Below are 16,961 nucleotides of genomic sequence, written 5' to 3' on the forward strand. Positions count from 1 at the left end.
CTTGATTGGCAGGACTTCCCAGTAGGCGGGGCCAAGCACTCGCGCTACTCCGGGTTTGTGGAAACTCTTTGATCGCCACCGACTGGACTTGTTGAAAAGGGCTCGAGCGGTAACTACATCTAATATTTGGACTTTTCTCCGCCGTGTCAGTCGTCGTTCTTCTATGAAACGGGGTCCTGAGGATTCATTGCTAGAGGCTGCAGTGCGTTTGTGTGAATTAACAGCTCCGAAAAGAAACCATATCTGGTCAAAGTATTCAGCTGTCACATGCGCTATATATAGTGTGGGATAAGCGCTGTCTGAAGTAAGTGAGAATGATAGACGCTCCGGCACTAATACGCTTTGTTTTCCTCATAACAAAAAGTCTCAAACACATGTAAAGCTCGGTGAAAACAGTTTATTAGAAGATAAATAATTGGTTTTCAGGTTTGAAATGTGTTTTTTAATGTATGTATATAGAAGTTATATATCTGGTAAGAGGCAGCTCAACTCTAGTCAGTGACTTATTAAATGAAGTGGAAAAGCAGTTTGTTTGCTGAAATGGAAATGTGTTTATAATTACTCGTTTATTGATTGGGGAAATCTAAACTGGAGGTATGATGGAGTTTACTGGTTAATGTCCTTCTGTTGTTTCCACCAAGGGCAAAGGAGATGGTTTAAAGAGCAGAGGCCATCTTTCAGTTTGACTATAGTTTCCTTATCCTTAGATGTATTCTCATACTATATATTATATAACTCCATTTATCTGATGTTTAAAATCATTCTGTACTATTTTTTTATACATTTAGCATGTTAACTAGAAAAACAGCATATCTGCAGGGTCTCAAAATGTCTTAATTGTCAAAATCAAAATTGCAGGCCTTAAAAAGTTACTGAAATAATGTAGTGTTACCCTACAAAATGCTGGGTCCACACAATCGATTTGTGTTGGGAAAACATAAGGGAATTAAGTTAACTTATTAGTTTTTACAAATTTAAGTGGATCAAGCATAAACAATTGAATTGTCTAATCTTAATTAAACTTAGCAAAACTATAATCATAACTAATATTCAGAGTGTATGAGGGGTCTTAAAATGTCTTAAATTTCAAAAACTGAATTTTAGGATTTCAAAAGTTACATTCACTGTAATATCGTCTTAAAGGTCCTAAATCATTTTAAACAGCTCTTAATTTTCCTTTATGTAAAGCTACCCAACACAACACGTATCCAATCACCAACAATACATCTCAATAAAACTTTTTGCAAACTCTGTTTATAACTAATATTGTTTGTTGTGCATTTAGTTTGTTAAAGTTTTTATTTTTAAAGAGTTTTTCTTTTTTAATTAATATGTATACATCTAGGGTCTGCTTGTTTTGACATTATTTAAAATATGTGGCTAAAAAATAACGAGTTAGTTGTTTGATCAGCAAGTAAAAAAATAATTTCTACTGGCCCATATTTAAAAATCCTTAGCGTTTTGACCTATGTAAGTCAAAAATGTCATTCTTGATACTCTTTAAAAGGTCTTTAAAAGTTTTAAATTCACTGAAATATTGTCTTGTAGGTCTTAAATCGTTTTAAATAGGTCATAATTTTCCTTTGTTATTGTAAAGCTACCCAATAAATTCAACACACATCCAATCACCAACAATACGTCTCAATAAAACCCTTAGCAAAACTATTTATAATTGATATTATAACAGTTTGTTGTGCATTTAGTTTATTAAAGCTTTTTTTTTTCAAAGAGATTTTTTTTATTAGTAGGGGCTGGTTGATTTGACACATTATTTAAAATATGTGGCTTAGAAATAACTAATTAGAATAATTTTTTGTGGGGCAAGTAATTTGTTTTTCTGCTGGGCCATTAAGAAATCCTTAGTGTTTAGCCCTATATAAGTCTCAAATTTTATTCCTTGTGGTCTTAAAAAGTCTTACATTTCACTTGGTGAAACCTGCAGAATGCAAACTAATGTTCACTGGCACATTTAAATGTCAAGGCTGCAAATTAGTAAAGCATATTTACTGTACATAGTTAAAACAAAGTTAGATTTTTCTGCTTGCCATTATGAATATGAAGAAGCACCTCGGATGCGTTGAATAATCTACGTATACACTGTGCTACTGTATAATGCTGATTTTCATCAATGCCATCTACACTACCTGACAAAAGTCTTGTCATCAAAACCAGTTGTAAGAGCAACAAATATTAACTTGACTTCTAGTTTATCATTAGGAAAAGTGGCAGGTAGATTTTTCCGATGAATCATCTGTTGAACTGCATCCCAATCATTTTAAACACTGCAGAAGACCAATTGGAGCCTGCATAGAGTCAAGATTCTCTTAGAAATCAGTCAAGTTTGGTGAAGGAAAAATCATGGTTTGGGATTACATTCAGTATGGGGGCGTGTGAGAGATCTGCAGAGTGGATGGCAACATCAACAGCCTGAGGTATCAAGACATTTGTGCTGCCCATTACATTACAAACCACAGGAGAAGGCAAATTCTTCTGCAGGATAGCGCTGCTCCTCATACTTCAGCCTCCACATCAAAGTTCCTGAAAGCTAAGAAGGTCAAGATGCTCCCAGATTGGCCAGCCCAGTCACCAGAGATAAACATTATTGAGCATGTCTAGTGTAAGATGAAGGATGAGGCTTAGCAGATGAATCCAAAGAATCTTGATGAACTCTGGGAGTCCTGCAAGAACGCTTTCTTTGTCATTCCAGATGACTTTATAATAAGTTATTTGAGTCATTGGAGAGATGTATGGATGCAGTCCTCCAAGCTTATGGGAGTCATACACAATATTCATTCTTTTTCCACTGCACCATGACTTTATAATCTATACTGCATATACTGCTTTATATTCTATTGTGGTAAAATAAGTGTAATCTAGAGGCCTTTGCCTTTCAAATAAGCCTCCTCTGATACCAAATGATCAACTAAAAATCAAGTTGTTATTTATTGTTCCTAAAACCTGGATAGGCAACAAGACATTTGTCAGGTATAGCGTACATGAACTGTTTTGAACAGGCCTATTAATGTATCTGTTTCTCTTGTCCTCTCTAAGGTCCTGTGGTTCGGGGGCTGAACAGTTCCTGCTTCTTTTGTTTCTTCTCTTTTTTTTCTATCCCCTCCTTCCCCCTTTTGGTCATTCATCATGCTTCGTAAAGAGATGGAGAAGTACCGGGATGTGGATGAGGATGAGCTTTTGCAGAAGCTCAGTGAAGAGGAGCTCCGGAGACTCGAGGATGAACTTGAAGAGCTTGATCCTGATGTAAGTGCACTTGAAACACATCTCAGATTAGACCTTAAGAGCTTCATTAATTCCCACACAATTCATGTGCACGTACAGCTCAGTTGCCTCTGAATACTGCTTTAAGAAAGGTTCATAAATGCCTATACTAAAGCTCCTTTTCTTTTCTGGAAATTTGGTATTTGTACTGAGTTGTAACATAAAGGAAGCAAGTTGTATTTATTTATTTTAGATTTTTTAAATTATTATTATTATTATTGTTTGGTGTTGTAAATTGTTTCAGTCCCTTTTTTATCAAATAAATGTGAATGCCCTCAACAGTGGACTCTGCATGGTAACCATCCAAGTTAAATGCAAAAAATTAAGTAGCAGGATGTAGTGAACCTCCACACACACCCAAAAACCATTATGGGCAGCCATTTGCCTAGAGAGCTTTTAGGGTTTTAGGGTGTTTTGTGCAAGGGCCTCAAAATGAAGATTGAATGTGGAAGAGAGCGCTGTTCAAGCTGAACCCACAACCTTAGGTCACAAGTTCTACTCTCTAAACAGTAGACGACTGTAGAAATGTAAAAATACCACTTTATTCCTGTGGTCTTTGCTGGTCTGAACTGTGTTTTTGGTTTAAACTCTTAGATACTGTGGTTTTTAGTACATAAACACCGGTGTTTGTTTTTCTTTTGAACTTCATTGCTACCTAGTTTGGTTTCTTTGTTTGGACTTTTGGTGTTGTTAAACTGGTCTGCTGGTAGTTTTATAGTATAATCGGGTTTGTTTCACTGATCTGTTTTGTTTTGATCCGTGTTATACCTCTTTGCCATTTTGTTTAAGAAGCTCACTCTATTTGTGTGGTTTTGTTTGTCTGGACTTTTGTTGCATAGTCAACTTTGATCAGCTTAGCTTTTTTCATTCATAAATGATGTTTGTTTGACAGGAATGTGTTGCTATACCTAATCTGGTTTGTTTGCTTTCCCTGGACTTTATTTTTTAGTGATGTTTGTTTGACTGGACTGTTTCATTTTAAACTTTGTTGTATCTTATTTAGGGCAATATGACGATATCTATATTGTATGGATGAAATAAAAAGACTGTCATTTCATATTAATTCCAATTACTGAACCACACTGTTCCAGTTACTATGACCATTTATGTGAAGCTGCTTTGACACAATCTACATTGTAAAAGCGCTATACAAATAAAGCTGAATTGAATTGAATTGAATTAATCTATATTATCGCAATATTCCTATTATCGTTTATTTTTTTGTTGTCTCGTAAGAATAAGTAGTTTATGGTAATACTATGCATTCATCATTTGAATGTCTGCAGTTTTCCAAGCCAATACAGGGATGCAGGCATAAATGTGAATAACAGTATGGCGAGAACGTTGCAAGCTTGGAAGTACAATGTTTACATGTTGTATTTTAGTTAGTAATGTTTTATATTAGGAATGCAATTATCATTAGATGTTGAAAAGCGCAGGCAAAGTGCTGTCGATTGACAGCAAGAAGGTTGCTGATTCGAGCCTCGGCTGGGTCAGTTGGCATTTCTGAGTGGAGTTTTGTTCTCCGTTTTCATGGGGGTTTTCTCTTGGTGCTTCGGTTTCCCCCACAAGTCCAAAAACATGTGGTACAGGTAAATTGGGTAAGCTAAACTGTCCGTAGTTTATGTATGTGAATGAGAGTGAATGGGTGTTTCCCAGTGTTGGGTTGCAGCTGGAAAGGTATCCGCTGCTAGGGCTTAGTGGCCACATACGTGGCCAGCACATTTTAGCTCCTATGTCTTATGTTTTATATTTTGTTACAGGCATACAGTGTCATCCTGCAACTGTTTTGCAGCATATGAAATGTCCCAAACACTATTTTAACTGTCCAAAATGGGCAAATTTTTTTTTTACTGATAGTCAAAACATGTTCAAAAATATGTGTGCATGTGTTATTAATGCATTAAAGAACATTCAGGAAGAAAACTGCTGTGTTCAAGGCAGAAATAAAGTGTTTTTCTTTCTTTTACACAAAAGTGACTTTATTGTGTTTTATGGAAATTTGGACCTCGAGTCCATATATTTGGACATCATTTTTCTCTAAAAGTACATCATATCAAAAGATGATACTTAGGTTTTATTCTAATTAGGTTCCAATAAGCCCAAATAGCAAAGAGAAAAAAAAAATGCATGTAAAAAAAGAGCCTTAAGAGGTTACACATATGCTGGATAAGTTAGTGGTTCATTCCGCTGTGGCGACCCCTGATTAATAAATGGACTAAGCCGAAAAGAAAATGAATGAATGTTGAAAGGCATTTAATATTTAATATTTATTTTCTTAATCAAACATTTGCCATGAAGTTCTAAATAAAGTGAGGAAAAAATGTGTATAAATCATTATAGTAAATACTTTAGGAAAATTAGTTCATGTATATGTATTCAGTGTGTATATATACAGTAGTCATTATTTGAAAAACTTTCATCAAAATTCATTGTTTCAGTGTAGTTTTAGTTTGAGAAAAACACTTTCTTGTTGCAGTTTTTGTTTTTCATGGCTGCTGTGTTGCGTCACACTGACATTTCAGAGTTGACTATCACAGTCAGGACTGAGACGTTTCACAGTGGCTGCTGGAGTGGGCATTGTTGTATTGCAGTGGTATTTTTGGGAACACTTTGTAATAAAAAGTGCTTTTTTTCTTACTCAGACCTCAGTTTTATATTTGCTCTTCAGGAATCTGCTTTAGCTCCAGCATCTAAGCACTTCTTGACAGATTTAGACACAGTTTGAAGATAAATGGCCAGCTGAAGAGACGAGGGAAAAGAGAATTTCTTCTCCCGTGCTGAAATGTTCAACCTGAGGTGCAGAAGTTTACCATAAATACTGCTGCTGGAACAAAAACTAATCTGCGCGAATGTAACAAAAATAAACATTCCCCACCAAAGCAGAGCCTTTCCCCGAAACATTAAACTGTGCTTTAAATGTACTAGTGGAAATCTCTATTTTAATTATTTTAAATGTCACTTTAGGATTCATCTCAGCCTCCATTTTCTTGGGTTTTATCTGAACTAAGAATAAACAGTTTTAAGTTGTCCTATAAAGTTCTGTTCTGTCTGAGATGCGGTGTGTTCTGGATTCTGTCACCACATTTAATGCGCACATACATATACAGTACACATCCCCCCGTCGCTCTGCGGCCCTTTTTTCTGGATATGGGCTGATAGGCCTTGACTTAGAAGAATGTTATCATTGCTCGATGTGTTTCAGGCCGCACAAGAGCACTACACCCAAGAGAGAAAACCTGGTTAAGCTCAAGCTTAAGAAATCTGATAAAGTCGGATCAAATTTAGGGCACTTGATTGTCTGGGTGTCTGCGGGGTCTTAAAATGTCTTAAATCTCAAAATCAAAACGATAGGCCTTTAAAAGTTTTAAATTTACTGAAATATTGTATTGTATGTTTTAAATCTTTTTTAAACAGGTCTTAATTTTCCTTTGTTCACGTATAGACCATTTCATTGTGGTCATGTCATTGACCCATTAACAATTCTTTATGTTATCAAACTATTTCATAACTGTAACAAGAGGCAATTCAATCAAAACTTCATGTTAAAACAGCTATCATAACATTATTTATCAATATGTGGCTCTTTTTGTATTCTAGTAAACTATAAAAATTAAAAATGTAAAACAGGAAAGTGTTGGGACCATTGTTTTTGTTTAGATCCCTCAAAATGGTGTATTGCTTGCCAATCTGGCCAACACCCATTCAATCACCAACAATAAATCACCTCAATAAAACATTAAACTTTTTGTTTAAAAAGTAATTGTACTCTATTTACCCTAATGGTTTAGTTATTTTTCTTACAATAACATTTGTTTAAAATTGCTCCATATATTTCCTGCTGAGGACACTGACCTGGACAGATTGTTGTGCATAGATTTAGTTCATTATAATTTTTCAACTTTTAAAACATGTTCTTATTTATTTTGAAGGAAGTTTATGTTGTAAAAAAAGTGTATGGATTCATGTAAAGCTTGCTTGTTTTTAATTTTTATTAAATTATAACTGTCTTTGTTAAGGCAAAAAAAAAATTGTCATCCATAGTGGTCTTAAAAGTGTTCTTAAAAAGTCTTTAATTTAACTTGGTGAACTTGGCAGAAATCCTGATTGTACTGTAAGGGTATCAGTTAGCATGCTAAATTAAAACAATTGGTCACCATAAAATTATACTTTCATTTACTCACCCTCAGGCCATCTAAGATGTAGATTACTTTTTTCTACAGTAGGACAAATATTTATTAGCTTGAAAGGATTAATAAAATGGAGATGCATGTCTTGAGGCACAATTTGAGTAAAGAACATATACAAGGAATAAGTAAAAAAAAGTTCTCTCAAAAATGAAATGTGCTCACTCTCTAGTGGTTCCAAACCCTTATAAGTTCTCTTTTTCTGTTGGACACAAAAGAAGATATTTTGAAAAATGTTACAAACCTGTAACCATTGACTTCCATATAGAAAAGATTAATGCTATCAAAGTCAATTGTGACATTGATCCCAGCATTTTACAAAGTAAAGTCTTTAGTGTTTAAAAAAAAACTCAAAACAAACTCAAACAGTTTTGTGACAAGTGAAGGTTTTCAGTTTTGAGAGAACTATCTCTTTAATACCCTTGAATCTTGATAATGCACAAGGCATTATGAAGTAAAAAGTTTATACTTTCTAAGAAATGAAAAATATTTGCTTAAGTATTGCCTTTACACAATTATTACTGTTATGTAAGATGTAGATGACTTTTTTCTTTAGTAGGACAAACATTTATTCGCTTGAAAGGATTAATAAAATGGAGATAAATGTCTAGTGGCACTTTCTGAGTCAAGAACATATATGTACAAAGTGAAAAAGTAAAGTAAATTTATAGTTCACCCAAAAATAAAAATGTACTCATCCTCTAGTCAGTGGTTACAAACCTTTATAAGCTCCCTTTTTCTCTTGCACTTCATCTTTTTCTGTATTTTGTGTTTAAGGAAAAACGAAACTCAAACAGGTTTGTGACAAGTGAAGGTTTCCAGTTTTGAGTGAACTATCCCTTGAAAGCCCATGGCTCTTGAGAATGCACAATGCCTTATGAAGTGAATAGATTATTCTCTATAGGAAATGAAACAATATTTACTCAAGGATTACTGTTATGTAAGGCGTGGATGACTTTTTTCTTCAGTAGGGCACAAATATATTAGCTTTAAATAATTAATTAAATGATAATAAATGGTTAATGACACTTTTGAGTCAAGAACACATACAAAGTAAAGAAAAATTAAAGAAAGGTATAGTTATCCCAAAATATAAAATTTACTCACCCTCGAGTGGTTCCAAACTTTTATGAGTTTCCTTTTTCTGTTGGACACAAAAGAAAATATTTTAAAAATGCTAGAAACCAATGCTATCAAGCTCAATGGTGACATTGATCCCAACATTTTACAAAGTAACTTTTTGTGTGTTTATTAGAAAAAGAAACTCAAACAGGTTTAAATGAGGGTTGAGTAAATAATGACATGGTTTTCAGTTTTGGGTGAACTATCCCTTCAATATCCATGACTCTTGATAATGCATAAGCTCTCATGAAGTGAAATTATTTTATATTTAAATAATATATACTCAGTTATTACATTTACACAATTATTTCAATTGTTTATCAGTCACATTATAAAGCATGTACTAGTGTAAACTTTCACCTAAACTCATACTAAAAATCTTCTTTAATGTTCTACTGAAGAATAAAAAGAGTCACCTACTAACAGGATGGCCTGAGAGTGAATTAACTGCAAATCGTAATTTTGGCGGGACTGTCTCTGTATTATTTCAATATGCTAGTTTGATTTCAGAACTAATGTTTTATGGATGAAATTGTTTTCAGAATGCACTGTTGCCGGCGGGATACAGACAAAGGGATCAGACTAAGAAAGCTCCGACAGGAACGTTCCAGAGAGATAACCTTCTGGCTCACCTCGAGAAACAAGCTAAAGAACATCCAGACCGGGATGATCTAGTTCCCTACACTGGCGAGAAAAGAGGTGAGAAATGCAGAACAATGAGAACTTTTAGAAAGCAGTCTTTTCAATAAATCTTACCTAAACGATTCATTGTTCACAGTGAATGTGCTTTTTAAATCTGAAGTTTTCATTTTTTTTGTCCTTAAATTAATTTAAATTTTTGACTCCTTGTTTAGTATGATTAGAATCAGATGTTGGAATTAGTAACAATGTACAGTAACGAGAGGTGTTACGAGACGCTTACTCCACGAGACGAGACACGAGACGAGACACAAGATTTGGTTCACAGTAACGAGACGAGATAATATTTTTACAGTATTTTTAAGAAATCTTCAATTATGAAAATATTTTATTCAACTGAAAAAAATGACAAATTGCAAAACTATGTAGGTGCTTTTTTCAAAATGAACTTGTAATGCATGTTATTGTACTTCTGTTTTAATGAATTGTATGCAGTGAAGGCCATGCAAACACTGCAAAATATTTGCTAATATATAATTAGATATTATTCAACTGAAGAATAATCACAAAATGTAAAACAATTCAGGTGCTTTTAAATCAACTTGTAATGAATGTTATTTTACATTTAAGGAAGTGTGCCGTAAAGGACATGCAAACACTGCTAAACAAATAGCTATAAACTACTGTCTGGCTTCTTCCCTGTACAATTTCACGTGAAAATCAAACGCCTTTGCACAAAATGAACTTTTTTTGTAATATTAATAATTAGACTGTGCAAGTATTCAGTTTAAATGCATTTTTGTCAACCTCTGCAAGTGGCAGCACTTATTAAGCATCTTATCAAATACTCAGAAATGTGTTGACAGAACAGGATTAAGCACTAAATGTTGAACTTGTCCATCAATGTGTACACTGCAAGTGTTAAACAAGCATTTTAATACCTAAATGATGCCACATACTATATATTTTTTAAATATTTAATATATAAAGTTTAATACATTTTCCCCTTGCTCTCTGTATTTGTGTAAATGTGTGTTTAAAGGAAAACCGTGGGTGCCCAAGTCAAAAGTTGTTGACCCTCTTCTGGAAGATGTCACCCTGGAGCCTGAACTAGAGGAGGCCTTATCAAGCGCTACAGATGCTGAACTGTGTGATATAGCAGGTACAGTACAAGGATTTAACATTCATACATTCGTAGGATTCAAGGCATTCAAATGTGTATTTATGATATATGTATATATAATTCTAACATTATGGGCCCTATAATACACGCGGCGCAGTGTGGCGCAAGGCGCAGCGCAGTAGTCTTTTGGTAGTTTCAGCTTGGCGCAAGAGTCGTTTTGAGGCGTTGCGCTACGCTGTTTAAATAGCAAATGCATTAGCACTCATTTGTGCGCCCATAGGCGTTCTGCTCTAAAAAGGGAGGCGTTCTGAGGCGGACCGCTGGCGCGTTGCTATTTTGAGAAACTATAATAGATTTTTCATTAGACCAAAACTGACCCGGTCTAAACTCCGGCGCAGAGTTGCGCCTCGCTTACGCACTGCTTAATACGCACAAGAGAGCAATAGGCAAATATCTTTACATATGAAAAAATGTAAATATTAAGGATATATATATATAGGATATAATAAGAATAGATATAGGATATAAATATAAAGGATTAAAATATTACAAAACATTATTTTCTAGCCTACATAAATATGAAAAATCACAGCTTTTATGTCTTCTTCATCTCAGGAGGCTTTTTCAGTTCATTCATAACAATTTGCTTTTGTATAATGTTATTATTATTAGCAGTATTATTTATTATATCCATATTTATATTTGTTTTATTAAAAACAAGCTTAGATTTGCCCACCTGTCAGGTTTTAGACCATATGGGGCACAGCATGTGTTTTAGGATAAAACTCAGGTTTTTGAGCACATTTTGTTATTATTGTTCATTTATTCGTTTGCTGAAAATTAGAACTGAATTTAGAAATAGTTTTGAAACGAATATTTGCGCTTAACAAACAAAAGTATTTATTTATAGGCTAATTGATGTCTGTGCGTAAAGGTTTCCCTATCCAAGAGCGAATGTGAAAGTAGTTTCATTATCTCTCATTCTCACGCAGTAGATGCTCTGTTTAACAGTTTTCTGTTAAAAAACGGTTAACTGTTTGCTTGTGAAATGCTCATTTTTTCCTCTTAGACTTACTTTGCGTCCTGTAAATAGCGAATGCGCTTATGGTGCGACGCAGCTGACTCTTAAAGGGAATGGGAGATGAGACTCTAATTGGTTTATTCTCAAAACACACCTAAAACTCATTAAGAAAATAAACTCAACCCAAGGCAGATTTCCCGTCCTTAAATTAGCAAAAAGGCGTCCTGACATGCCCTGAAAGCGTTTGTGCCCTGCGTTTTGCGCTCTGGGCATGGACCGTCAAAATAGAGCCCTATATGTTTATGTGCACAATGGAGTTTAAAAAAGTCATCATCCTTTAACCTTACTTCATCTTGATTAAGTCATCATTCAATTCAGCATTTTCTACTCCCTAATTTCATTATTAATTCATAATAAAACGGGTGTAACTTTATTGACTTATTCTCACTTCCTCTGTGTGTGTGTCTGTCTCACTGTATGCATCTGTCAGGTCTTTCCTTTAGTTTTCTCCACTCCATTTTCACATCTTCACTCCTCATTCTGTCTGTCCACTTCCTTGCTCCATCATTATTAGGCCACGGAATCCTCCAGTAGGTTTATCTGCAACATTGCACGCTGCTTAGTGTTTGCATGGTATGTTCAGCATCTTAAGTTATCTGCATGATCCATGATCTTGCTGTCTTTTCTCTTTTGAGACGCACTTTAAACTCACAAGAATGAGCTGCAATGTTCTTCAAACTTCATAGATTTGTTTTTAAAAAAAGGAATTGACCATACAGATTTGAAACAGCAGGGTAAATAATACATTTTTACTTTTAATTGGAGTAGTTCTCTCTGTGTGCATGTCCTGAAACTGCGTGTACCTCTTTTTTTTCCATAACAATGACTCATCCATGTGCGCTAAAGACACATGCCTACCAAAAAAGGGGAACAACGTTTTCTGCAGGCTAAAAAAACACTCTGCTCACTGTCAGCCATTTACTTTCCCTCATTTAGCATGATGGAGCGGTTTCCTTTAAAATGAGGTCAATTGTTTTTTTCTTTGGGAATCTCAGTTTAAAAGCTTAACAGTTGTACAATATATGTACTGTACAGGCAGATTGAGCTTCATATGGGAATGAGGTTAGTTCAGTTGTCTTTGGCGCACGGTCAACAATCAGATGCGCTATATTCGTAAATACTCATAAATTGCACTTTCCTCTCAACTCGCTATTCAGATGTTTTGCTGTGCTTTTTCATGTTTCAGTCTGTACTAGTTGATCTGACTGCAATAATATATTAGGTACAACTTATACACCAGGTGTTAATGCAAATACCTAGTCAGCTAATCATACATTGGGAAAGCAACACATTTAGGCATGTAGGGCAACCTGTTAACGTTCAAATCAGGCATCAGAATGAGGAAGAAAGGTGATTTAAGTGACATTCACTGCATTTGGGAGGGTTAGTCCCAATGCCCTAATCACTTTGAAGGGTTTACCCTTAAAAGTGTCAGCTTTGAAGGCATAAAGGCATAGGTAACGCATTTTGTTTTTTTTTTTTAGATCTTTTTATTGACATTTTACTCAATACAACAATTTCAAACACTTTTGAAAAACACAGACACATTATCTTTACTCCAAAATAGCCCCCGACTCCACTGCACAAGTATTAATCTAGGGTTGCCACAGTGGAATGAACCACCAACTTATCCAGCACATGTCCACACTGCAAAAAATGCTTTTCTTGCTTAGATTTTTTGTCTTGTTTCTAGTCTAAATATCTCAAATTTCTTATATCAAGAAGCATTTTCTAGACAAGCAAAACATTTTGTTTTGAGAAATAATATGCCAATGTCAAGTGAGTTTTTCCTTGACGAGCAAAATAATCTGCCAATGGGGTAAGCAAAATAATCTGTTTTTTTTCTTTTGACGTTATTATTTTGCTTACCCCACTGGCAGATTATTTTGCTTGTTTTAAGGAAAAACTCACTTTATATTGGCATATTGTTTCTCAAAACAAGACAATATGTTTTGCTTGTCTTGAAATTTCTTCTTGATTTAGAAATTTTTAGATATTTGGACTAGAAACAAGACAAAAAAATCTAAGTAAGAAAAGAATTTTTTTGCAGTGCATGATGGAAATCTCCCATCCTTCCACCATATTCCAAAGGTGCTCTATTGGATTTAGGTCTGGTGACTGTGGAGGCCATTTGAGTACAGTGAACTGATTGTCATGTTCAGTCAACCAGTCTGAGATGATTCACGCTTTATGACATGGCGCATTATCCTGCTGGAAGTAGCCATCAGAAGATGAGTACACTGGTCAGTGCTCAGTTTGAACTGCAGCAGATTGTCTAGACCAATGGTTCTCAAAGTGGGGGTCGGGACCCCCTGGGGGGTCGCGGGACAATGACAAGGGGTCGCTTGGTGATATCCAAAACTCAAATAAATTTTATTAAACTATTAGAATTACCATATTTTATTCATAACCGACAGAATATAGTTAATAGTTGCATTAAAGAAACAACAAAATAAAAATAACAATCAGTCATCAGCCTTTAATTTTAAAAGCAAAATATAATTAAATCCATAAATGACTTTAAAAAAACATTATATGGCTAATAGACTGTTGCATTTTTGTGTTGTCAATAAGCTCATGTTTATATTTGCCTATAGTTGTGTCTGCAACGTTTACAAATTTACAGTACAACCACTTTGAAAAATGGGGGTCGCGAGCCACTGATATGATTAATTTTGGGGTCGCGGGCTAAAAAGTTTGGGAACCCCTGGTCTAGACCACGTCTACATGCCTAAATGCATTGAGTTGCTGCCGTGAGATTAGCTGTTTAGAAATTTAGATAACAGTTGGACAGTTGTACCTAATAAAGTGGCCGGTGAGTGTATGTAAAATTAATCACAATATGCTCAGAAATATAAAATAAAGAAATAAAATTAATAGATAAAAATTTAATTAAAATGGAGGAAAGAAAAAATGACAAATAATCAAGTCAAACCGCAAATATTAAACATAGATCCTTTCACTCTATATATGTCAGCACTGGCTGCCAAATAAAAGAACATTTTGAACTGAAACCTTTGGTGAAGCACCGAATCTTCTCCACTGTAAGGTGGTACATAAGATCGGTAATCCAATGACTAAAAGTTGGTGGAAATTTGTCCTTCCATTTAAGCAATGTAAGACATCGAGCTATTAATGTTGAAAAATAAAAATCATACTTTTGGAGTTTTGTCTAAACTGGAATCTGTAATTAAACCAAATATTCCAACAATAGGGCAATGATTGATTGAAAAAGAATGCAGTGTTTGATTCCAATCAACTTCCCTGCCCAAAATATTATGATGTCCATCAGTTGAATGAAAAATCCTTCATTCCTTCGAAGTAGCTAATTTTGAGCACTTCGGTTTAAAACAAAACTTCAATAGGGTGGCCATGATTTTCAGTGCATGATATATCCCATTTGCAAAGCACTACTTGATTGGATGTTGGTGCCAGATGCGCTGAGTATTTTCATCCCTTGGGTTTGAAAAGAATGGTTCGAAACTGAAAAAATATACAGTCATCAGCAACAGGCAACATTAACTCAACAGCTTGCTGCAAAAAAAGATCTGCAGAAAGCATCTCAGAATGCTCAACATGTCCAAACTTGAATCAGATTAAAGCTACAGCAGCTGAAGAGCAGGCCGGTGACACTCCTGACAGCTGAGGACAGCAAACTGAGGCTAGAATTCAAACTTGAGCATGGCAGTAGCTGGCTTTCCATCACCCTGTGTTAATGTGTATTTTGCAGCATCGCATGAGAAATATGTGATGGAAATGGCCTTAAATCGCAAAAAAGTTTGTATGCTTGCATGAGGTGGTTTTGGACTTGGCAAAAAAGTGTTAACGCAAATAATGAGAAAAGGAAACACAGTAAGTAAATAAACTTTAATATATCGAACATTACACCCACGTGACTAAAGGTAATACTTCTAATGACATTAAAAAAGAACTGAAATGTACAGTGGCCGAGGGAGCTTAACGTGCTGCAATTTAAGTAAGTAGTAATGACAATTTTGAGCAAAATCCATACCAAAATTAATTTCGTTTTGACAGTCACCTAAGTGAACTTTTTGTTATTTTTCGTCCTAATTGTGCTTGAGCTATCATTGGTCTGTGGTGGTCACGCAATCAGTCAGTGTGTCCTGGAACGCCTTTTGAAGTAACTCTTTGACGTGTTTCGTATTTAAGCGGTTCTGTGTCGGAGAGGAGAAAAACATCCAGCACAAAAACACAAAGATAGCAACATGGATAAACTGGAGGGTAGAGTAGCAGAACAGGTTCATATGTGTCCGCACCTGTACTATCGCTCACAGAGAGACTTTAAAGATACAACTTCGTTGTGCCACGTCTGATAAACTTCTAAACATCGTCCATATAGAAAATAGAATGCAATATGGCATGCCAGGCTGGTGCTTCTTGCTGGAGAAGCCTGTTTGGCTTCTGTGAACCTGTTATTCTCTCACACCCTCTTTGTGGTTGTGTTTAAGGGCCCACTCAAGCAGTGTGATACATTTACAACCCAGCAAACTGTATCGTTTTCAAACTTTGTTTTAGGCCTCAAACGAAGAAGAGAAAGGAATTCTGATGCCTTAATTGGCTGTCTCCATTATGTGTGCTGTGTTTACTGTTGGTTAGTAAGTAATAGTCAGCCCCTCTAACAATTCGATTGAAACAAACCAAATTCACATTTTGGATTTGTTTTAGACTTTTTTTGCAAACTTTGTAAAGATTCCCTTGATGTAAAGATGGAAACCCAGCCACTCAAACACAATCAGCGGATCTCTATCCATTAGAGCAGCTTTAGGATGTGGCGGAAAGGAAGATTGCCATCATTGATGTGTAACTGACAATTTTGCAACTGTGTGATTAATATTATGTCAATATGGAGCAAAATCTCTAAATGTTGAATTGTTGAAGCACATTGTTGAATCTATGTGTAACCACGGGGAGTGACACTGACAACAGAAGGTAGGATCCAAATGCAGGTTTAATCGTAGTCAGGCAAGCAATGGTCAAATAATGGTCAAGGTGTAAACGAGTATATTGAGACAGTCCAGAATCATAGTCGAATAACAGGCAAGGAGGTCAGAAAGCAGGCGGCAAACAAGGACAAAAGGATAAACTAGGCTAAGGTCAAAACACGGAGAAACAAGACAAGGAAAAGGCGTTGTAGTGTTACTATTACAGTTAACAAGACTCGGCAAACTGAAGGGGTGAATGTGTGGCATAAATAGTGTGTGTTATCAGTCTTTGACAATCCTCAGGTGGTGCAGTGCAATCAGTCTAAATGAGGAAGCAGGTGTGTGGGTGAAGAGCATGTATGAAGTTGAAGTCCATTTACAAACACATTTGTAGTTCTGTGAGTGAGAATGTTTTCCAGCGACCTCTGGTGGTTAGAGATCGCTGGTGAATGTGACACTATGCCACATTGAAATAAGGTTGCTCTTAAGAAAAAAAGAGGTTTAACCAAGTCCATACAAGGTGTAGCTTATAAAGTGGCCAGAGAGTGTGTTATTAGATATAAGATATGATATTTTGTATGTGTATAAAA

At 35.4% G+C, this 16,961-nt stretch overlaps 1 protein-coding gene across 10 annotated transcripts in view; it reads left to right on the plus strand.

Moving 5' to 3' along the window:
• The first annotated feature begins 27 nt into the window (after window positions 1–27).
• tmod1 (tropomodulin 1) overlaps window positions 28–16,961 on the plus strand; it is a 32,625-nt gene continuing 15,691 nt past the window's right edge. For 4 of the 10 annotated variants that reach the window (XR_012405478.1, XR_012405480.1, XM_005159810.6 and 1 more), the window contains exons 1-4: window positions 28–304; window positions 3,052–3,258; window positions 9,128–9,284; window positions 10,267–10,386. Coding sequence is in view for 4 of the 10 variants with exons in the window: in XM_005159810.6 (XP_005159867.1) it covers window positions 3,142–3,258; window positions 9,128–9,284; window positions 10,267–10,386 (394 nt within the window). In the remaining 6 variants the exon portion in view is untranslated. Of the gene's footprint in view, window positions 305–3,051; window positions 3,259–9,127; window positions 9,285–10,266; window positions 10,387–11,858; window positions 11,959–16,961 lie in introns of those variants that run through there. The other 6 variants (XR_012405479.1, XR_012405481.1, XM_073949393.1 and 3 more) reach the window with 2 other exon arrangements.

Source organism: Danio rerio, chromosome 1 (assembly GCF_049306965.1).
Source record: "Danio rerio strain Tuebingen ecotype United States chromosome 1, GRCz12tu, whole genome shotgun sequence".
Taxonomy (NCBI): domain Eukaryota; kingdom Metazoa; phylum Chordata; class Actinopteri; order Cypriniformes; family Danionidae; genus Danio; species Danio rerio.